At 38.3% G+C, this 24,956-nt stretch overlaps 1 protein-coding gene and 1 long non-coding RNA gene across 2 annotated transcripts in view; both read right to left on the reverse strand.

The window, feature by feature from the left end:
* Positions 1-24,956, reverse strand: part of LOC137630093 (uncharacterized) — a 571,093-nt gene that overhangs the window by 459,335 nt on the left and 86,802 nt on the right. The gene's annotated exons all lie outside the window — the stretch shown is intronic.
* LOC137630424 (uncharacterized) lies at positions 10,006-12,006 on the reverse strand. Its single transcript, XM_068361884.1, has 2 exons — positions 11,323-12,006; positions 10,006-11,166 (listed from the first exon to the last, which is right to left on the reverse strand). Exons 1-2 carry the CDS (start codon positions 11,578-11,580, stop codon positions 10,639-10,641), a joined length of 786 nt encoding a protein of 261 aa, XP_068217985.1. The 5' UTR covers positions 11,581-12,006; the 3' UTR covers positions 10,006-10,638.

A 24,956-nucleotide genomic window follows, 5' to 3' on the forward strand; every position in this document is an offset into this window, starting at 1 on the left:
GATATTAACTGATTACGCCACATAAGCAAACTTTCACAGAGATGATTACGTTGTTGTGTATAGTTTTTTCTAAACTTCTAATAGATTATCAACTTTAGATATAATCATTTGGCGAAATGCAACCAGAGCCTAATTTACCTTGGATAATAGCAGTTATTTGTTTGTCTTATTAGAGTTCGAAATGAACATAGCGAATTATGAATTATGGTAATTCCGTGTCAAATAAAATTAATGTTTGGTTGTTTTTCTTTGTGAAAATAGATTTTAACCTTGGAAAGACATTTTGATAATCCAATATTGTAAGACTTAATATACTGTGTATAAATTTTTTGTAGTAGATTGTTGGTAATAAAGTGAAATAGTATAAAAACGAAAGTATCAACAGCTTGCTATATATAGTTCATACACTATATATATATATATATATATATATATATATATATATATATATATATATATATATATATATATATATATATATATATATATATATATATATATATATATATATATCGAGGGAGAGAGAGAGAGAGAGAGAGAGAGAGAGAGAGAGAGAGAGAGAGAGAGAGAGAGAGAGAGAGAGAGAGAGAGGGGGGAGAGAGAGATCTATAAATGATTATTTACCTTTTTGTGAATTTGTATTAGAATATTGACCGATAGACAGTCGTTAACAACAAGGCCAAAGATTGAGATAAGTACCTGACAGGACTCCTTTTCTCAGCTGGGAGCGTAGTGATTATCCATATAATCCTCTTATTGTTTACTTAAAGCAAAAGAAAACCGATGAGAAACTGGAAAGAAGAGAACATTTCTGCCGGTGTATCACTGATAGTATCGTTCATTGAATATTCCTTTTATCTTCTTTTACTGAATATATATAAGGACCTTTTTTTTTAATACAATGCAAAAACCCTCGGTAAAAGTATATGGAGGTGCTGAGATAGTTGTTTTTCATTTTCCGCCATTGTTAATGGTTTAATCGACAAGAAACCATATCTGGTCATACCGCAGAATGGGCACAATCGTCTGAGCGACCAGATATGGTCATTCCGCAGTGAAGTGGTGAAAAAGACAATGTTCCTACACTCACTGAGAGCAGCCATACGAGTCAAGAAACTTCATGGTCTCTCTTTCGACATCGCCCATTAATGATAAGGGCGAAAGGCAATGTTCAGTTTCGTCCACGAGTATGTCGCCAGACACAGTCTCCAGAGGTGACGGATCCTACACAAGTCTCCACTCGGTAACGGATGATCCACGTTACTGTACCCAGGGTAAGGTATGAGACTCTACCTTAAAAAGAACAGGTCCCTTGTCTTATCATCAGCACTGGGAGAAACTTAAGTAGGATCACCAAAACATCATCTCAACATGACGACTCACGATGTCAGGGGCATAGCTATGCCCCTGGTCCTTCTAAGCAGATTACTCTGTGATGCAGGTTTTACAAGAAATGATGTGAATGCTCCAGGTGACTTTCCCAACCTTTCTCATGCAAGTCGTGACCCCCAGGAACTTGATACGATCTCTTTTTGTCCGGTGGTGGCTGCACAACAGCTGGTTGTATACCTCAAGCTCCTTATTGGACAAGTAGCAGAAGGTTGAGGGCACTGTTACACGGTTTTAGTCTGTGTGAATGAAAAGATTTGACTGGCTCTTATTGTTTTCTTCATCCTACCCTCTCGTGGGGAAAGCAGCATCCTGGGTTCTCTTCATAAGCTGACCTCAAACCACTGCAGGTAAACCATGCTCCCTTGTGTACCTAGTATTAAGCTAATACTGTTGCGTCCCCATACCCTGGCGAGGTGGTATTGGGAAACTCTGGGTTACATCAGTTCTTTCCTACAATAGACTCGGAATAACTTTACCTAGAGTCAACCTTCTGCACGTCTCAACACACAGTTTGTGTAGGCCGCGGACCTTGCGTAGCAAGGTTTTAGCGAGGGCAGTGACTCCTTATTCTTGAGTACTAATATACTCAAATAAGGAGCCCCTGGGTCAAGCCAAAAGCCATATTGGCAGGGACGTCCACCCTTCCTAATGGGTGAGTCACCCCTAATAAATAGCGTGGTTTGTATTCCAGTTACGGAACAAATGACAAATTCGTATATAATTTGTATTTTTCCTAACTATACAAACCTTGGCTATTTATACAAACATGCCCGCCAGCCCTACCCCTTTGAAGTCCTACCTCCAAGCAAAGTGATCTAAATGACAGGTGTGTGAGCGTGAGTGGTAGCAAGATACCCCCCCTCACCTTCTGCTTACTAGCGGTGTGGATAGTTAACCCTCCTTAAAATTGTTATGGCTCGTCATTTCAACTCCACCGAAAGTATAACCCCTAATAAATTGCTAAGGTTTGTATAGTTAGGAAAAATACAAATTATCTACGAATTTGTCATGTTATGCTTATACTAAGATTATAAACACAATGTCTCTGCTAGGTCCAAATCATTTCAATATACCTGTATACACATCATGTGGTTGTTCATGAGTGTCACATGTATGTCAAAATATGCTTTTTTTTAAGAGAGGTGGGGAAAAAGACAGTAGAGGTGAGATAGAGTTTATTAGTATGTTTTAATGGATTCCCAGACCTTAAAATAAATGACTCGACACCGGAATCAGATTTCGGTGTCAATTTTTGGCGAAAAAATTGGTTTTCGGTGATTTCGGCGGTGGTCATGCTGAAATTTGCCCATTAAAAAAAATGGGATCATGTACACTTTGGTTCTGTATGGTCTGTTCTACCAGAATTGTTAATAAAACATTTCATGTACGTTAAAACACATCTAATAATGCGTAGGTGAAACTCTCTGTGTCTTTAGATTTCATCATTTTAGTTCCTTGGAATGTTGAGAAGGTTCAAGGAGTGGAAGTCTGTGAGAGGGGGAGAGGGAATGATTCTTTTTATTCTTTTTTATTGTTTTTAGCTAATTTCCTGTCCGATTACTTCGCTTTATCGTTTTTGTTTTATATTTTGATCTAAATTCAGGATATCACCTTAGCGAGAGCCACCAATCATCCGACCATAATCTAATTATCTGCATGAACAAATATTTTTAGTATATTCCTGCTCTTTGGCACTTCCGCCATCCAAAACAACCACCACAGGTTAGACATCTATACTAAGTTGCCCTTTAACTGGTTCCTGAGCAGGGGTACTGTAACAGACAAAAGTTGTTGACTCGTATTGATATTTTCTCAATTTTTTCCTTTGATAACTCTTTACTAAGTATTAGGAAGCAGTTATTTAAACGTTTATTTTATACAGGGTCATCATTGGCGTATATGAATGGTTTCTAAAAAAAAAGAATAACTTACATAATCTGTATTACATATGAAAATCTCCCTATCATAATCAATACATGAAGGACTCTTGATGGAATTTACTTTAATTTCAGCTGGTTTTCTCTTTGTTGCAATATGAAAATAACCGAACATCGGATGTATCATTGCTTATATATTCACTACTTGCTTTGTAACAGTATTGCCAAGTTAAAATACTTGTCATGACTAGCATTAGAGAAAAAAAAAGGAGAGGTGAATCTTAATGGTGAAGGTGTGGAAGGAGTATGGGAGGGTCCTTGTTGAGACTTTGGAGGAGGTTTTGGAGAACATTGAGGTTTGGGTTCTAGGAGAGGCTTGGAGGAGAGTAAAGTTCAGGAGTTGCAGGTCTCGATGGAGTAGGATTAGGTTGGGATGTGTGGTTGGTTTGAGGAGAGGTGTGGTTGGTATGTTCAATGTGGCTGCCGTGGCTGCAGGATGTAGAGGCGATCTGGTCCTTGAAGGCTGGCGATACACTGAAGTCTTGCTGGGCCTCTCTTCTGCCAAGCATGGTAAGGTCCTCAGCAGTTGGGGCACTTGGCAACGGTGTGTTGTCTGGCCTTGAACTTGGTGATGCAGTGGGCTGTAGGGTGCTATCTGGTGCTGCAAACTGCTCAGACCTCCGAGCCTGTTCACCGGTTCCTGTGGTGCCCAAACTTCTGACACCTGAAGAATCTGAAGGGCTGTGGGAAGTAATCTTCCATGTATAAGGTTCATCAGTAGCCAAAGAAGAACTGTGGAGGTCGTTGTCCCTTGATAACTGCCTCTAACTTGTGGGATCTCCTTCCTGATTTCCCCTCGCATCTCAATGCTGAGAAAATGGAAGGGTGGTTGAGCACTGGTTCGAGTGGTAGGTCCGTGTCGAAGTTTATGATGATGGTCATCGGCTTGTCTGTAGGGTTGAGGTGTTGGACGTTCTCCTGCTGTATCTTAAGCTGTGGATTCCTGGCCTCCATAGTGGCTATGGCAGCATAGGAAGTCGTGTTGGGGCCCAGAGTAAGCCTGAATCTGGTTGGCTGGAGGTGATGTGTTGTTGGTGGTCTTCTGTGGAGGTGGTTGCTGGGCAGGATGAGTGTTGGTATCCTGTTTTTCCTCTGGTTTTGCTTCTTCATTGTTTTGGTTTTGATTTTATTCCGTCTCTTCTTGGTTGTCTATAGGTGTTTCTTGGATTGGTTCCATGTCTGGTTGGGTGGACGAGGTGAGGTTTTTTTTTTGTGACTCCGCCAGATGAGGGATTGTGGCGTTGTTAATTAATTTATTGTCCGATTGCTTCACTTCATCGGTATTGTTTTAGATTTTGATCAAAATTCATGATATCACATTAAAACGAGAACCACCAGTCACAAAGTGTAGTTTATTTTTGAGGTAGTTTTGGGTTATATTTACTATTTGTATGTATTAAGATTAAACACTATTATTAATATTCTTTTTCAAGTATTTATCGTCTTTCTAATATATTTAAATTTTATATTATTTCAGAAAAAGTTGTATTATTTCTATTAGGGTATTCTCCTGTTAGGATTGTATTCCTCTAACCAAGGAAGTACCCCAGACAGTAATCTTTGGATGTTTGAAGAATTTTTTCAGTCTTTTACTGTACCTCCTTTACCACATCCATTTTTGTCTTATCGCCAAATCCTGTCAAAAATATTAAAACGTTTTTGCAATCTTCAAACAATGGGGTAATGCATTCAAAATTCAATAACAATTAAAGACAAATCCTACGATGCCATTATCATTGTAAAAAGTCAAACTAGAACCGGAATGAGGAAATCAGAAATAGCCCCCTTTGGAAAATCTTTTTTAAGATGGATAAAGATGAATTAACCAGACCACAAAAGCAGAAAAAATAAACGAAACGAGATTGTCTTTTAGTTGTAGGACCTCTATTTAATTATCATATAAAAATGATCTTCGTGACTTCTATGATAATGGGTATAGTGGAGAGTAAAACTTGGCATATGCGCAATTATAGAGAAAAATTGTGGAATAATAATGAAAAAAATTTAGTTATATAACAATATAAGCCTTCATTTAGTCGTCCCCTTTTCGTGGCCAGGAGAAAATATACAAGAACTGTCCCTCCGCCTTCACTCCACAAAGAATATCTTAGTCTTCAGAAAAACAGATGGGAAATAAGATGTAAATAATTTTCATTTTGATTTTTAAGTTTTTTTGTACAGAAGCCACTTAGCAATAATTAGGAAGAGAACTTTTAACGAGGAAAACTAAACAAAACGTTGGGCTATGAAAGTTTGAATGCATTACTGGAACATTTGGTTCATAGTTCAATTGTTGCTGTTAGTCTTTGTTGGAACGTGTTAGAAGAAAGGTGGGTGAATTCTTCAGGTGATTACAAGTGGTTGTAAACAGAATGGGTTTCTGTTTCGTTATTTTGATAGCCAGTGTAGTGTAAGGATGATATTCCTATTGTGTAAAATAAGGGTAAATATATAATGGAATTCGATGGCTAAGTTTAATTATGTTTCTAAGTAACAATCCATTTTGCACAAGGTTTGAAAAAGGTACCTTAGAATTAACATTGAGAGCCTGTTTATAACGCCAGACACGGACAAGTGCATAGAACTCCACTTAACATAAACTTCACCACCTAACCTACAATCTGTGTCCTTACCTAAAAGGAAAGCTAATGCCTCTGTGACCCCCTTAGACTGCTGCATTTTTAGCAAAAAGGTTGAAAATACTCGAGTAATGGGGCATGGCTATGATGATGCATACATCCCTAGCATTGGTCCTAACCTAGTAATCACCATTTTCAAGGCTTTGCAGAATCACCGCCATCATCATAAATTGTTTATTTTTGACGGCCTCATTTCGTCTTATGTTTGGCTCTTCTGATGGACTCCAGTTGTTTGTCATTTAAGTTATAATTATTCTTGTGAATCCTTTATTCTTTGCGTTCAATGAGACGAAACTTGATGAAAAGAATAAGAGTGACTGACACTCCTACAGCTTCTGAAGTAAATATTTTGATTACTTAGTAATTATATCACAGGGAGGTAAAGTTTTGGATTCAACCAAATTGGGAAATGTATTATATTAATATATTTTCCTAGTAAAGCACGTGATAACAAAACACTTCTTCTCAATACATTATTGTCGCTAATGCATACTTACAGAGATAAAAAATATTTCAGGAATTGAAGGTCTTGACTTTTTCTAAGTTTAGCGTATATCTTTCCATGGGCACGCAAGGTAGCTCTTGTTCGTTTGTATGTCTGTTTTCATCTTACTTGGCTCCGCCCCATTGCGTAATGTGACAATATTTACTTGAATGCGCATTTGCTCCTCCCACTAATGTCGCTCCTCCAATCAAAATACTACTGGGTTCTTTTCAAGGGTTATTATTGGACGATTCATTGGTCTCTCAGTCTTGTTTCAAGGATCTGTTTTTCGTGCAATATAACATTGTAAACGATACTCTTTTGTTTTTTTCCCTATTTCATTATGGGAGAAACCCGTGATTGTCGTTTGTTTTCGGTTTTCAAAAGTTCCGGTTTCTATATTTTCATCACACGTCATTTTACTGTCATGGATCCTCCGGTACGGGTGTGTGAAATATGTCGTTATTCCTATTTTGATGTGATCGGCCGATTTCATGGGAATTATAATGGAACTCCTGAAGTAGTGAATCGTTTTCTAAGGGAGCATTCCGTATTACCTTTAAGTGTCCAGTGTGGTAAATGTGATTCGCCTTTACATTTTCGTGAGGATAGACATGTGTGGTATTGTACCAAATCTGAACGTATTCCAGTACTTGATGATTCAGAAGAGGGTCAACCACAACCTTCCACATCTTCATCGTCATCTTCCGTTTAAGGTAAGAAGTGATTTAACAAAATATATATATTCAAATTTACCCCTGGTTAAAGGGGGGGTCGCAGGGGGGGCGAAGCCCCCCCCCCCGGTAGGGGTACAGGGCCCCTAGGTTAGGTTAGGTGGGTTTGTTAGGTTCTGTGGTGCCCTGAAAATTACTGTGGCCTTAAGGGGGGGTCGCAGGGGGGGCGAAGCCCCCCCCCGGTAGGGGTACAGGGCCCCTAGGTTAGGTTAGGTGGGTTTGTTAGGTTCTGTGGTGCCTTGAATATTACTGTGGCCATAAGGGGGGGTCGCAGGGGGGGCGAAGCCCCCCCGGTAGGGGTACAGGGCCCCTAGGTTAGGTTAGGTGGGTTTGTTAGGTTCTGTGGTGCCCTGAAAATTACTGTGGCCTTAAGGGGGGGTCGCAGGGGGGGCGAAGCCCCCCCCCCCCCCCGGTAGGGGTACAGGGCCCCTAGGTTAGGTTAGGTGGGTTTGTTAGGTTCTGTGGTGCCTTGAAAATTACTTTGGCCATAAGGGGGGGGTCGCAGGGGGGGCGAAGCCCCCCCCCGGTAGGGGTACAGGGTCCCTAGGTTAGGTTAGGTGGGTTTGTTAGGTTCTGTGGTGCCCTGAAAATTACTGTGGCTTTAAGGGGGGGTCGCTGGGGGGCCCTACCCCCCTCCCCCCGGTAGGCCTAGTTAGGGGTATGGGGGAGGGGTGCTGGAACATTAATTATTCATTTATTGCAAATATCATTCAATGCCCCAACACCCTCCCCCCCCTTCCCCCACCCAAAACCCCGGTTCCCAAAGGGTGTCCCCCATAATTGGTGGGATGAACTAGGGTATACATAGTAAATCTCTAAATCGGTTGGTTTGCAGTCAAAATAAACGTTAAATTCATTGAAACCACACTATTTCTGATGCAACAAATATATTTTTATTGCATTTTTCCAAATTTGGCTGAAACTAATAAATTTACCCACAGGGATTTTCATGAAAATAAATTTTCAGATTATTAGAATTTTAGTTGTTCATCGAGAAGCTGATATTCTTCAATTAATTTCCTCTGTTCTGGTTTTTAACTGTTATCAATCCTCAATTTCTATTGTATACTATATTAATTGGAAGATTCCGTCATGGACAATGATAATATACAATATTACAATATTGGCAGAACTACTAGAATAATTAAAATTCAAAATATGATGAATATCTTAATTTAGTGCCTTCAGGAGTGAAGTTATAATATAGGATTCGTGCTGATTTTGCGCCACTTTCTAGAACAAACAAGTCTCCAGTGCTCGGTCGAAGGCATCAGATTTGGGAGCGAAAAAGCGAACCTTTATATCGTTTGAGCAATTCAACCCGAACTGCCCTGAACGAAGGTGAGTCTCCCCATATGCGTCCGTCACCAGTTGTTTAATACCCTGTACAAATAATCAAAACATTGTGCGAAAGTTGATGAACCATTTCCCGTTGGGGTCGTTTTCAGTTAAATCCATTCATAACCTTCCCCTCTCTCTCTCTCTCTCTCTCACTGAGTCAGCGATTTACTTTTCAAATAATAAAATTTCAATTTCATTCCACCTGACTTTTGTCGTCGATTAAAATTCAAAATATTACAAGATCAAAATGCTACACCCCACCCGGCCCTTCCCCGCCCCCTCCCATCCCAGCCCCCTCCCCCCGTCCCCCACCCTTCCCTTCCCCCGTCCCCCACCCTTCCCTTCCCCGCCCCCCCCTACCCTTCCCTTTCCCAGCCCCCCTCCCCCTCCCCCCTTTCCCTTCCCCCTTTCCCTTCCCCCCTCCCCCTCCCCCTTCCCCTTCCCCCCTCCCCCTTTCCCTTCCCCCCTTTCCCTTTCCCCTTCCCTTTCCCTTCCCCTTCCCTTTCCCTTCCCCACCCCCACTGATCGCTTATCAAACATCGATGCTATTTATACACTAATGCAATCTCAAATTAGCCAATCACATTACTCCAATAATATTAGCCAATTATCATATGACACGTGGCACTTCCTCATTGGTCATTTCATTAATTACAAATGACGTCATGATCAAATCATGATACCTCATTGGTTATTTCATTGATTATCGATGACGTCATTATCAAATCCTGATTCCTAATTGGTTAATCGATATCAGTATATGACGTCACGATATAAACACATGACGTCATCATCATTCGATATCCGTTATCGTCCGACAGATCGCCTTATTTCACACGAATTATTTTTTTTATTCAGAACCCGGGGTTTTTGTGATAGAAAATTTATCTCTTCCACTGAATTAAGGCGGCATAATTGCCCTAAAACCTTTTTTTAACTAAATATAATTATATAAGTTTTTATATTTGGGGTTTTATTGAACGTTACCGACTCCGATTTCTCCCGATCGAATAGAATATCGGATCTTGATATCAATCGTCACAAAGTATAAGTAGTATTTACTGTGATATCTTTAGGAAATGAATCATAAGAGGTTGTTCAATATCATTTACGAATGACGAACGATCGGAGTTAATATATGAATATGCCAGACTCGTCAAATCGTAAACAAGTTACGGAAGGTTTCGGGTTGTCGGAGCCAAATGCATTTCGCCATACAACTTCGAAGATTTTTATCCCTTCTTTTTATCGTTCTTTCTTCTTTCTTTAAGTGCGGCTTTTCCAGCCCTATACTGCACGGGAACCATACTCTCTACAGGACTTTTCGTGATTAATTTTAATGTTTTCACTCAAAGGCATTCAGCATCTCGCACCTCATATCGTTCGTTTATTGTCAAATGCACATCAACGAAACACTTAGAAAACGAATTACGGTCATTTCGCCCACATGTCAATTCGCCCACAAGTCAATTCGCCCACAGGTCAATTCGCCCACAAGTCAATTCGCCCACATATAAGAGTCAATTCGCCCACATATATTTAAAAAAAGAAATCCCATATAAAGAATTCCGTTCATTTTGTTGATATATTGTGCAAACGTACTCCTCAGCCTAATATTATGGTGAGCTTTGATGTAAGAAGTTTATTTACTTGTGTACCTATTAATGATGTCTTGGAAATTAAGGAAAGCTATGATGTTGATTCGATTCTCACTAACCTCAGTGCTCATTTTTATCATGTTATGTAACTAAGTGTAATTGCTACTTATTATATTATTATTATTTTTTTTAACCACCTCACTGTTTTGTTTTGTTTACTCTTGTAAAATTCTTTTCTATTAAATCGCCCTCGTCAACTTTTCTTAAAAGACAGTTACATAAATGTAGCCTAATATTCAGAAAGTAATAACCAAACAGTAGTTACAAAGAGTTAAAAAAAAAACTGATTAAAAGACAGTTACATACATGTAATATTCAGATAGTGACAAATAATTAAAGAAACTTTTATTAAAATATAGCTACATATATATGCAAGATTAAAAGAATAGTGTCAAAGAATTAAAAAGAATTTTAAAAAAAAAACAGCTACAGTACATACTGTACATGCAAGTTTCAACTGCGCACTGGGCCATTGAGATAAGCACACGCTTTCAGCAACTGATATGCAGATCTCTCACCCCTCATGTGTTCCTCCCAAAGAGTAAATATTTTACCCTGCAAGTCCCTATATTTTTTCCGCTGAATCCTTCGTAGCTTTTTTTCGGATACTAGCCTTATGTAGACGGATGTCAATTTAGCCTCTTTGTGGAGAAGGCTTACGAGGAGGTAAAACTGGAGGTTACATCTACCTGCAGCATGTTTGTTGAGGCGATTGTGCCAGCCTTCAATATCATTATTAGTACGGATTGACTGATAGAAAATACTCCAGCTAGAAGTTGGCCATAAGGAGTTGTGGATCCATGTTCTTGATATATACTGCATTATAGTTTGTAATTGGGCTGTGGCAGCTTGACGTGAGAGACGTTCAAACACGGGACCTATATCTGCCTCAGGCAGAAATGGAAGGGCCATCACTTTCCGCAAGTATTTGTATGTCCCGTCATCATGTTTGTAAGCATGCTGGAGACCAACCTCTTGAACCTATACGTAAGTATTTCAGAACAAAGAAATTAGACATTGTATTGTACACAAGAAAAAAAATCTGGTCACATTATGGTGATACAATTTGTTTTAAAACTACTATTCGACAGGTATATATAAAAAAAAATCTGTAGGCAATTAGCTAAATTGACTAACCTTTCTCCATACAGCTTGCGTCCAATGGAATACGCATCCCTTGACCTTGGCATTAGGCAAAACCTCAGGCAAGACTTTCCACATTGCTTTCTCATAGTCGATTGTTATGTGTTTAACAGAAGGCTCATTTGGTAGACTAGTTAAAACTTCGTGGAAAACTTTTCTGTAGTCACTCTTCTTTCTCCCAGACATAATGACAAATAGTAAGGGGACTTGTTTTGCATAGTCGTCTGCCCTCACAAAAGCATTGACTGTCATCAGCTGTGTAAAAGGGTGCCTGCATAGCTTAAACGTGCTGTCAATGTACCATGACTTTGCCCTTGTTAGATGTTTTATTTGTTCTGTTGTTGCAAATATCAAATGGCGGCGTTCACGAACTGATACGTCAGCTATAAGAAAGTCGTCAGGAATGTGATTTACATCTACCTCAAAATTCAGGTTTTTGGGTTCTGTCGGTCTTAAAATTTGTCTTTGTCTGTTTGCTGTTCTTGCCAAGTGCTCTGGCTTAGGCAGACTAGGACATGGTGCATTTCCTATCTCTTGTAGCAACACATCATCCACTATAGCAGATGCTGGTTTAAACAGATCTTGTGCTGCCAGTTTCTTTACCTGTAATGTTACTTTAGTGACAATATCAGAGCCAGTTGATGGTGAATGGTTGTGCAACACGTTGTTCTTTACATATTTTCCATTTCATTGGATCGCTGCATTTTTTTGTTGTAAGTGTACCCATGACTGTCAACGAGCTTATCTCTACCACGCTGTGTGCCCTTCTCAAAGAGCTGGAATGTAAATTCACCTTCTGACTGCAGTTCAACATCTTGTATGGCTGGGTCGTCAAGTGAATCCTCTAGTTCCATTGGCAAGTCAGGTGGGTCATCAACTGAAGACTCTTGTTCAACTGCAGGGATGTGTGGTTCGTGTTCCATGTCAGGGGTGGATGGGTCGTCCACTGGATGGGAGGTTGGTTCGTCAGTGAAGGTACAAGTATTACAATTCCAATCAATGGAATTACCGGATTTCACAGCTGCCCAGTAATCAGCACGAGATACGCCAGTATTGCATTTCCTGTGTTGCCACCTCCCACACATGTCGCACTGCAGACCTTCTTGCCTTGCCCTTACAGGTACGAGGCACTGAATACAATCGTCTGTGCAGTCTACCATCTTGCCAGGAACTGTTTTAATTCTATGGTCATGGCCAATTACAATACATAGGTAATGAACCACCAAACAAGTCAGATAATTTAACTGAACTAATGAACCCTCCTTTCCTCCACACACACACACACACATACACACTTCCATAGACTTTGTAAATAGTTTCATATGAATTAAGTTACGTAGCTTGTTAAGAGCCAGTTGTAGTTTAGATTCAGTAAACTTTAAATAGGCCTATTCCCCCAAATGTATATTTTCACTCTGACTGCCTTACTAAAAAAACATTTATTATTATTATTATTATTATTATTATTATTATTGTTGTTGTTGTTGTTGTTGTTGTTGTTGTTGTTGTCGTTGTCGTCGTTGTTGTTGTTGTTGTTGTTGTTGTTATTATTATTATTATTATTATTATTATTATTATCATTATTATTATTATCATTATTATTATTATAATGCACACGCAGTTGTTGTTGTTGTTATTATTATCATTATCACCATTATCATTATTATCATTATAATGCACACGCACACACACTCTATTCCTTATCTTCCACCTCCTACCTCCCTCCCTCTCACCCCCCTCTCTTCTTCCTCCCTGCCAACTAGTTGCGTTTACCTAAAGTGACATACTAGAGCTATTATCGTACTTGTGGGCGAAATGACTTAACAGTGTGGGCGAAATGACTCCATGGTGTGGGCGAAATGACCTGTGGGCGAAATGACTCCACAGTGTGGCGAAATGGCATGTGGGCGAAATGACCGGATACCTTAGAAAACAGGAAAGTTTCCTCCTGGAAACCTTAATCTATTCACTCTTTCCGATGTCTATTTGGGTGCTTATGTTATTGTCTTTGGGCCGAATATCTGAAAGCTCTAGAACCTACATTAGACATAAATCTTCGTTCCAATAATTTAAAACCATATGACACTATTCTCGTATAAACATGATTTGTTGGGTGCACAAAGTTCAGCAATTCTCTTAACCATTTCGGACATACGGTTCTGATAACTTGATGGCTTATTGTACATATTTTAAACTCAATTCTTTCTTAAAAAGGCAGCCAGAGTAAATAAATTAGTATAAGAGTGATCTTTTTTCGGTGTGAAAATTTGTATCAGTTTTGGTCTTCTGTTTGTTATGTTTTGTAATTTCTGTATTTTCACTTTTGGTAGATAGAATGATAATAGTCAGTCCAACCTGTTAATAAGACAGTTTATGCATGTCCTTTTCCCATTTGTTCAACCCAACTTTTTTCTTTATTTGGATTTCATGTCATTTATTTTCTCCTTTAAACAATTACCTCCAAATTTAGATTTTTATATATTTCTTTGAAAACGGTTGACCTAACGAAATAAACTGCTTCATATATTATTCAGAATTAAATTTTGTACGATTTTTGTTTAACTATATTCAATTCTGTGGTGATGTCGACTGATTTTGTTAAACTCATCTTGGTTCTGGATTATTGTCATTCTAGTTCAGGAGCAAACGGTGAGAAAAACTGCTGAAAAAATGAGTTGGTTTACTTCATGCTGTGAACAAAAATGACCTTTCTTAGGTTTACCTTAGTCCTGGGTGGTTAGCACCAGGGTGACAGTGGAGTTCTCCAAGTGGCCCATAAGGTACAGCAGGCCATTTTTTAACACTAGCCCATAAATAATCACAATTTATCATACATATACAAACTTACCAGTGGTTATCATCCCACCAGAATCTAATCATCTGCATGAACAAATATTTTTAGTATATTCCTTCTCTTTGGCACTACTTCCATCCAAAACAACTACCACAAGTTGGACATCTATACTGAATTGCCCTTCAACTGGTTTCTGAGCAGGGGTACTGTAATTGACAAAAGTTGTTGACTCTATTGACATTTTCTAATTTTTGCCCTTTTATAACTGTTTACCCGATTTTGAGTTGATGTTTCGCTATAAATTGACATAGAGATCTGATTTTGGTGTCTTGTCATATGTTTTAGGAGTCTGGGAATCCATTAGAGCACCAATAAGCTCTTTATCTTTTCACTGAACCAAATTACCAAATATATCTGATTTCTACAATTACAAATGTGATATCATTGCCAAAATTTGGAAAGTTTGATGGCTACATAGGGTTTAAAAAACCTAAAAAAAAAAGAAAAAATATAGAAAACAGAGTGTTTTATTCACCAACTCAAGTAAAACAATATACAAACATATCAAGATATCAGCATCTGGTGGTAGCCAATTGGAACATCCTTGCTGGTGATCTGCTGGACGTGAGTTTGAGACTATAGGACTACCTGCTGAGTCATCAGCAGTCATTGCTTGGCCCTCCTTGGTCGTAGCTTGGATGGAGTTAGGGCTTGGGCACTGATCATATGTATATTTGGTTAGTCTTAGGATATTGTCACTACCCCTTGCCTCTGCCATTCATGAGTGACATTTAAACAAGGACGTCAACATTATACGCACACATGTCATTACCATTATTGTGATATCTTAAGAGTAACTCGTCTTCATCGGAATCCTCATTGGATAGAGCAGGTGATTTGGTATGCATGTTACAACAGTGTTCTGTACCGTGACATCCACAAAAAACAGAGTATGACAGTCTTGCTGCAGAACAACTGCACCTGGCTGTTACATGAGGTCGAGCTGAACTGCAGCCACACCTGATCATCTTCAGTACCTCATCAGGCTCACGTGTAACATTCGGAGGGAAAGACAATGGCATCAACGTGTTGAAAGCCACATCTTTCGTCCATGTGTTAGTGTTCAAATATTGATGGGTCTGATTCCAGTTTTGCACGATATATTGCCGTTTGCACATGTGCTCTGTTCACATGCTCAGTAAATGCCTCAGTGGTCAGTGGGAGGGTCTTAAGGTGTGGTGCTGCAGTGAGTTTTTTGTTTTTGTCATGTTTTGTGACCATACATCAAAGCAAATTGCAGTCTTGCTCTCTCTCTTTGACCCATAATAGGCAGCAAAGAATGAAGTGGCTTCCGAGATGATGTTTGATAGATATGCATCTAGGTGGCCCAAGGTCTGCAGTTGGTAGCCTTTCATCAATAATTTTACGAATGTACCTTTTCCTATCCCCACAGCTACGAAACAGTGTCACAGCCAGAGATGACATGTGCTGCCAAGATCTTTGAGACAAAGTCCATACACCTCTGGGTTGTAGCCCTGATATCAACTGATGCCCTTCCGTGGCAGGTGGTTCCTACCATAACTAGATCACTGGTGAGTGATTCTGACTTGAAGTAGTGAAGCAACAACACAAAACATCAGTGTCGTCACAAATGACTCTTATACATTTAGCTCCTATCAAGGCTATAAACCATTTGCTGGACAATCACAAGATTAGCGTCTCATGGTTAGTGCAGAGACCTTGTTGCAGTGTCACCTTTCTATCGGACACCTCAACAGGAGTTGGATCTTGCCCAGTCAAGACCAGTTGCTTCTCGGCCAGCAACTCTGCAAGATCCTTGATATATGTGCATATCAACTTGATCAGCTACACCTTGTACTCCATTACATTTAGGACAGGTTTTATTTAATAGAAAGTTGCATATGCAGGTCCAGTTTGTGTTAGCAGCTTGCCTCCGTGCTAGCAGGTGTTGTGCGTATTACATTCTTTATACTGTACTGTTCTCATAGTATCTGTTGAACACCAAGTATATATCACATGACTTCAACCTTTCGTTCACATAAGGAAGCAGGTTCAGGATGAAGTCTTCTACTGTTCCCTTGGCCACTGAGTCCCCCATAGCACTGCACAACCATTGATAATGAACTTATCAGGACTGGAGGACAATCAAACAGATACCTCTACATGGAGTGTCTTCTTCTAGACAGACTTTGACTTTGTGATGCACATTTCACCAAGATTTTTTGATATTTGGGTTTTCTGTCAACTTGGTCTGCCTTTGTAGGAAGCGTTTTATGTGAGTCTTTGAGTTATACGTTGAAGCACAGTTTCTATGTACAAACAAGGACCTTGAAGTATCTTGTAATATGGACGCTAATATAGCATGTAATCTATTTTCCTAACATTTACTAGCATTTACAATGGAATTGAGTCTGTGAGGTCTTGCAAATGTTAGAGGTGGTTCACTATCACTATAGTTCATATAATGTTTTAGAAGGTAAGAGCAGTTAACCTGCTATGCAGAATCCATAGTGTACCATCACCAAGCAAATTTTTAAAAGGTAACACATCAAGATATTTGTATGTTATTATATTCTCAACAAAGATGCAATATTAACATGATTAATACACAAGTATGTTAGAGGTACATGTAGAAAATCACAATGTGTGAGTTATATGTGAGAGAAACACAGATCAAGATTATCATAGCAACTAATTTACCATACATGTTTACCTGTATTGGTATATAGGATAGCATTGGGTAAGCATGTGCGGATGTTGGTAAGGGAAATGACTTCCTTTGAAATAACAGATTGCCATGTTCTGCTTATACTAATATCAGAAACACAATGTTTCTGTTAAGGACCAACTCATTTCAATATACCTGTATACAAGTCATATACAGTAGTTCTACTGTACATGAGTGTGTCACATGTACGTCAAGATATGATTTTCCTAGAGAAGTGGTGAAAAGAGACAACAGCGGGGAGATAGAGCTTATCGATGTGTTCTAATGGATTCTCAGACCCTTAAAACATAATATGACTAGGTTCCAAAATGTTCTGTATGGTCTGTTCTACCAGAATCACCAATAAAACATTGTATGTACGCCAAAACACACATAAGAATGCGTAATGTAGGTGAAACTGTCTCTGTCTGTGTGTAGATTTCATCCTTGTAGTTCCTTGGTATGTCGAGAATGTTCAACTATTGAAAGTTTGTGAGAGGAGGAAACGGAATGATTTTTAAAAATATGTTTTTACCTAATTTTCTGTCCGATTACTTCACTTTATTGGCATTTTATATTTTGATCAAAATTCATGATATTACCTTAAAACGAGAGCTACCAATCACAAAGTTTAGTTTCTTTCTGAAGTAGAGTTTTGTGTTATATCCACTATTTTTCTATGTATTAAGATTAAGCACTATTTTTAGTATTGTCTTTAGAATATTTAGCGTCCTTCTAATATTTTAAAATTTCACATTATTTTTAGATAGGATCGTACTTCTCTAATCAGGGGAGTACCCAATAGTCCTGGAATGTCTGAACACTTTTCCAGTCCTTAACTGTACTTCCTATCCAACAGCTTTTTTCTGTCTTATTGTTAAAGCCTGTCGATCATATCAAAGCCTTCCTACAATCTTCAAGGAACGGGTTAATGCATTAAAAAATCATAAATGATTAAAGACAAATTCTACGATGCCATTATTATAGGGAATCTGAAGTGGCCTTATCTGGAATAAGCCTTCTTAAGATGGATAAGGTTGAATTAAACAGACTTCAAGAGAAGAAGCAATAAAAAAACGAGAATCTTTCAGTTTTAGAATCTCTTGTTTAATTTTTAAATTTAATTATCTTATAAGAATGATTTTCATGATTTCTATGATAATGGTTATACTTAGAAGTAAAACTTGGCATATGCGTAAGATTAGAGAAAACTTTTGTTGAAGAATAAGAAATATTGATGTTGTGTAACAATTTAACTCTACTCTTTTAGCCCCCTTCCCCCTAGAGAACAGGAGAAAATATTCAAGAACTCTCCCTCTGCCTTCACTTCGCAAAGAATATCCAAGTCTTTAGAACAGATAAGAAATAAGATGTAAACCATTTTCGTTGTATTTTTAAGTTTTTAAATACCGAATTAACTTAGCAATAACTAAGAAGAGGACTTTTCACGAGTAATACTAAATTAAACGTTGGACTATGAAAGTTTGGGTGCATTATTGGAACATTTGGTTCCTTGTTCAATTGTTGCTGTCAGTCTTTGTTGGAACGTGTTAGAACAAAGGTGGAATAATTCTTCAGGTGATTACAAGTGGTTGTAAACAGAATGAGTTTCTGTTTCGTTATTTCAATAGCCAGTGTAGTGAAAGGCTGGTATTCCTTTGGGTAAATATATTATACATTGACTTTTAGCAGAACTCTAATTCGATATAAGAAATTGACGACTGCTGGTTAGTTAGAGATTTGCAGGTTTTCAATTGGCATAGTTTGATTAGCCTGTTTCTAAGTAACACTCCAAGAGGTAATTCAGAATTTGCATTAGGATCTTGTGTATAACGCTGGACAGGGACAAGTGCACAGAACTGCTAAAACTTCACCACCAAATCTAACCTAACACCTAACTTAACCTACTAGCTGTTTTCTTACCTACTTACCTAAAGGACAAGCCAACGCCCCTGTGACCCCCTTAGACTGTCGTATTCTCAGCAATAGTTGAAAATAAGTGAGTAATGGGACATGATTGTCATCATACATACTCCCTCTTGCATTGGTCCCAACCTAATGATCACCATTTTCAAGGCTTTGCAGAATCACCATCATCATAATTATTTATTTTTGACGGCCCTCGTTTCGGTTCATGTTTGGCTCTTCCTGTGGACCCCAGTTGTTTATCGTTTGTTATAATTATTCTTGTGAATCACTTAATCCTCTTAGCTTTTTATAAGGCGAAACGTGATCAAAAGTATAAGTGACTGACTCTCTTGCAGCTTCAGAAGTAAATATTTTGATTTCTTAGTTATTATAACACATGGATTTTCATGATTAACTTGTCATTTGTTATTCATGAAGAAGTTATTTTTCAGTTATTATAATTAGTTGTTCATCGAGAAGCTAATATTTTTCAATTGTTTTCATAATTAACACAGGAGTTGAAGTATTATCAATATTGAACTTCTATTGTATACTTCATCAATTGACTGATTCTCTCAAAGATGATAATGTATATGATTACAATATTGGCATAACCGCTAAAATAAAGTAAGAATGAAATATGATTATCTTAATTTAGAAATTATTCAAGTTTAATATCGAATTATATGATTGCAAAGATATTGTGATTATATCGATTGGTTGAATGGGCGTTTCTGAAAGACTGAAAATACAGGAATATTCCAAAAATTCCAGTCAAATTATTTGCATTAAGGTCTGCTTTTACGGTCCTGATGTGTCGTGGGATCTCATTGTATTTTCTACTTATTTAACCATATTTCAGAGAATTAACGTCAAATGTTAATTAATTGTATTCACTGCTTAAAAAGGGGGAGTTTTTAATATAGGAATCGGGTTGATTTTTGTGCCACTTTTTAGAACAAAGGAGTCTCAAACGCTAGGTCGAAAGCATCGGATTTCGGAGCGAAAACCCGACCGCTCTCTCTCTCTCTCTCTCTCTCTCTCTCTCTCTCTCTCTCTCTCTCTCTCTCTCTCTCTCTCTCTCTCTCTCTCTCTCTCTCTCTCATCGGATTTTAATGAAGAAATAAAATTCTTGGGAGTTATTTTGGAGATGATAATGTTAACAAATTGTCGATTCCAGTTTTTTTTTCCTTCAAAGTCAACGATTTACTTTTCGAAATATAACCTATTTAAAGATAAAAACACATTTTAGCAAAGAAATTAATTATTTAATGTCATGTATGACCTGTAAATTTATCATTCAGTTTACTATAAATCGTAATAAACCTCATTGGGGACTCGGTTTATGATTTTAAAAGTTCGTAACTATGACGTCAGAGTTTGTGTTCGTATGTATTGAATTCGGCTTCGTTTTTACATAAGTATTTATTATATTAATCTTTTCAGGTTCATGTATGCTTAAATTTATTAATGACACTCTATTTTTAATTATTAGGCTTTAATAGACTCTCTTTATATCACAATTTTTTATATAAATGTAATAAATGAAGACGAAGTCAGATCTATTTGAGCATTCGTTCGAGTGACGATTTGGCAGCAGTGTAGCAACCATATACAGTAGGTTTATTTGCGTTCTAATGTCTTTGATTTTGACTTCGATTTGACACAATTAGTTCTTATATTACAAAATCAAAATGCTACATCCCACCCTTCCCATCACTACACCCTCCCCCCCGGTCCCGCCCCCCTCGTCCCCCCCCCCGTCCCCCCCTAAACCCCCCCCCCCCCCGTCCCACCCTTCCCTTCCCCTTCCCCCTTCCCACCCTTCCCTTCCCCTTCCCCCTTCCCACCCTTCCCTTCCCCTTCCCCCTTCCCACCCTTCCCCTTTCCCTTTCCCCTTCCCTTCCCTTCCCTTCCCCCTTCCCCCTTCCCTTCCCCTTCCCCTTCCCTTCCCCTTCCCCTTCCCCACCCCCACTGATCGCTTATCATATATCGGTGCTATTTATATGCAAGTGATATCTCAAGTTAGCCAATCACATTACTCCAATGATATCAGCCAATTATCATATGACACGTGGCGCTTCCTCATTGGTCATTTCATTAATTACGAATGACGTCATAATCAAATCGTGATACCTGATTGGATGATCGATATCAGTATATGACGTCACGATATAAACACATGACGTCATCATCATTCGATATCCGTTATCGTGCGACAGATCGCCTTATTTCGCATGAATTATTTCTTTTATTTAGAACCCGGGGATTTTGTGATAGAAAATTTATCTCTTCCACTGAATTAAGGCGGCGTAATTGCCCTAAAACATTTTTTTAACTAAAAATAATTATATAAGTTTTTATATTTAGGATTTTATTGACCGTTGCCGAATGCGGGAAACGTTACCCCGACTCCGATTTCTCCCGAGCGAATAGAATATCGGCTCTTGATATCAATCGTTACAAAGTAGTAGTAGTATTTACTGTGATTTCTTTAGAAAATTAAATATAAGAGGTTCGTTGAATGTTATTTACGAATGACGTAAGATCAGAGTTATTATATAAATATGCCAGACTCGACAAATCGTAAACAAGTTACGGAAGGTTTCGGGTTGTCGGAGCCAAATGCATTTCGTCATACAACTTCGAAGATTTTTTTTTTTTTCTCCAGTCTTTTACTGCAGGGAAACCATACTCTCCATAGGACCTTTCGTGTGTTTCATTTTAATTTTTGCATTCCAAGTTATTCATTCAGCATTTCACTCCGCATATAGCTTGTTTATTCTCAAATCCACATTATCGGAGCACTTTGAAAACAAGAAAGTCTTCACTTTTCTCTTGAAAGCCTCATTATCTTCAGTCTTTCGGATGTCTATTGGGAGTTTATGTTATAGCCTTGGGTGGGTGTTTATTTGAAAACTCTAGAACCTACAGTAGACAGATAGTAAATTTGGTGAAAGGGCTTTTAGCTACTGTGGGCCTAGACATTATAATAAACTGCCAACTGAAATGAAGGACCCAAAGGGAACAATTGAATTTCGGAGGAAACTAAAGACATTACTTTTCACAAGATTTGTGGCTGCATAAAGTTTTGCGAATCTCCGAGATATTCTGGACATCCGGCTTTGATAATTTGATGGTTTATTGTACATATTTTAAACTCAATACTTACTTCAATAGGCAGCCAGAGTAAATAAATTAGTATAGGTGTGATCATTTTCCGGGTGGGATTCCTTTTATGTCTTGGTCTTCTGTTTATTGTTTTGTAATTTCTCTTGAGTGTGGTAGTCAATCCATCACGTTGTTAACACGGTTTATTCATGTCCTTCCTCCTTGTTCACTCCAACGCTTTTTTTTTTATTACAATTTTTTGTGTCATTTACTTTCGCCTTTAAACCCCTTCGTCGTTCCACCCTAAGCTTCTGTTATTTTGGAATATGGCCTCCTAATTTAGGTGTTTCGGTATTTCCCCGAAAACGATTGGTTTAAAAAAAAAAAACTTTCAAATATTATTCATGATTAAATTTTGTACAAAATATGTTCAGTGCATGTTTTCGCTATGAGTGATCATTTTAATGTAATTCAGAAATTTTAATTTTATTCAATTCTGTGGTTATGGTGACTTATTTGGTCACTCCTCCTTGGTTCTGAATCTATTTTATATTCGTTAAGGAGTCCACAATGAAAAAGGCGACTAAAAAATGAGTTTGTTATGTTCATGCTGTAAACAAATATGACCTATCTTAGGCTGTACCTTAGTCCTTGGTGGTTAGTACCAGGGTGGCAGTGGAGCTCTCCAAGTAGCCCATATGGTACAGCAGGTCATTTTCTAAGACCTGACAGTTTGTCTGCAAGTGCATCCACTACTTAATGTATTTGTAAGAACCTCTTTTACTTCCCTGTCCAAGTATAAAGCCAGAGCTTTACAATGTTCAAAGCACTGATATGATAGCGGCATAATACAGCAACATATGTATTTGGTGGCCAGATGCTTATGTGCGTTACTTAAAATTTTTCTGATGTGCTATGTAGGCACAATGGGTAAACATCTGACTTTATGCTTCCTCGTGGTCTGACAGCAGTGTTTGTATTTTATCACAATATCCCAAACTGATTTAGTTTCTATTTCATTGGGTGAGGCAAGAATCGAGGACTGACCTTCTGCAAGAGGTTTGGAAGTGACCTGCACCATTCTAAGTATACGAATTCAGTAAATGCTGCTTTGTTTGTTTGTTAAACTGGTGAGATACTGCTTCAGACTTGCTCGGAATCCTTACTTCTGTTTTTGGCAAAACTTTGTTCGTCTCACTTTCTTTCCAGATTTTATAGTCTCTCTTTCCAGATTTTATAGTCTGTCTTTCTAGATTTTATAGTCTGTCTTTCCAGATTTTATAATCTTTCAAATTATAAGATCTGGTACAACATAATTCTAGCTAACCAAAGTGAACTTGGTCAAAATGATTTCAGGCTGCATATCCGACCAAACTCCAAAGGTTGTGGCTTTTGCTTATTGCGTCATTTTTATTACTGCCATCAGGTTAAATGCAAGTGTTGTGAATTCATTCCCACTGCCAGAAATTGTATCCTGGTCAAGGCTACCATCTTCTAGTTCATGCTAAAGAACGTTATTATTTGTTTATCACCACATGTTCCATAGCTCTAATACAAATAATACTCCAGCAAAATAATAACTTAATTTGTCTGAAATTGCTGAAAATAATATTCGTATAGATATTTTCCGGAAAATTTATTTTTTCGAACTAGCATAAAGTTGCGAGATGGTATAAACAGAATTTCCTTTATATATATTTATAAGAATTGACTTCACGATATTGTATGTGGGTAAAGGATACTTTTATCACCAAAACAAATCTAACAAAGCCTGAGTCTTTTCAGACAGCATTTAGTAGTAACCCTAACATTACCTGGTAGAGAATGTTTTGACCAAAAAGGTTCATCTAGATACCTCATAGGATGACATTTGAAAGAAAAAATGAAAAATTGTCAAAATGAGATCACCAAATTTTGGCTAGGTACTGTACCCATCTTCAGAAGCCTTTACTTTCATGATTGATGAACAAAGTTTAACAATGTTTGATATTCTGGAAGAGTAAAGCCAAAGTACAAGAAATATGTGGAAAAATTTTTTTCATATAGAATTACATATTCTGAAAAGATGACATGTAGTTATAGATTTGCACAGGCAGACAAAATTTTTGTTGAGTGTATATAGGAGTAGTGTCCCTGCTTTACCTTATGGTCTACTTGGAGAGATCCACTGCCACCTATAGATATATAAAATGTGAGACTGTTACATTAATTCATATTAATGGGTTTTGCAACTACGGGGGATGCCTTCTGTCTCCTTCGTGATATGGGCTTTCAAGGAATGCAGATTTGAGTAAAGGTTGTCGATGACATACTTTATTCTGACGAAGATTTCTACACTCACATTCAACAGATATATGGGAGGCTTCGTAGCTGCTGCAAATTCCAGATTACTCTCAAGAGAGACAAGTTTGTGGTTGCTGGATCCCACATGTCTTTGTGGATACTAGCTCTTAGGAGAGGGTATAGCAGTTGATCCTGGCAAAGTCAGTGCAATCTGTGACTTTCCCACACTGACCAATTTGACTGATCTTCGATCATTCATGGGTTTATTGAACTAGCTGGACGAGTTCACCCTTGAGATTGCTACTACGGCTTATCCCCTATGACCCCTAATGAGCCAAATGGAGTATTCGTTATGACTTCAGATCATGATGAGGCATTTCGTCGAGTGAAGGCCGCCATGGTAAGCCCTCGAATCCTTGCCTCCTTTGATCTTGCATTGCCAGTATTCCTCCGGACTGATTCCTTTGGCCTTTATGGAATTGGATACGCCTTTCTACCGGACCATAGTAATGGTAGACTTCATTTAGTTCTAGGTTGCTCCTGTTTTCTCAAAGAAGCCGAGTCTCAGTACTTCAACATAGAGCTAGTTTTTAGCTGTGGTCTGGGCTATGTATAAGTGTAGGTTGTATCTTTGTGGCCTTCAGCATTTTACCCTGATGACTGGTCACTACCCAGTCATCCCAATTCTCAACCATTATTCGATTGTTGCAGTGGAGAATCCTCGCCTTCAGCATCTCAAGGAAAACATTTCACCGTACCTTTTCACAGCAGTGTTGCAGGCCGCCCACCACATGTCATCACCAC

This window comes from Palaemon carinicauda, chromosome 38, assembly GCF_036898095.1.
Source record: "Palaemon carinicauda isolate YSFRI2023 chromosome 38, ASM3689809v2, whole genome shotgun sequence".
Lineage (NCBI taxonomy): Eukaryota > Metazoa > Arthropoda > Malacostraca > Decapoda > Palaemonidae > Palaemon > Palaemon carinicauda.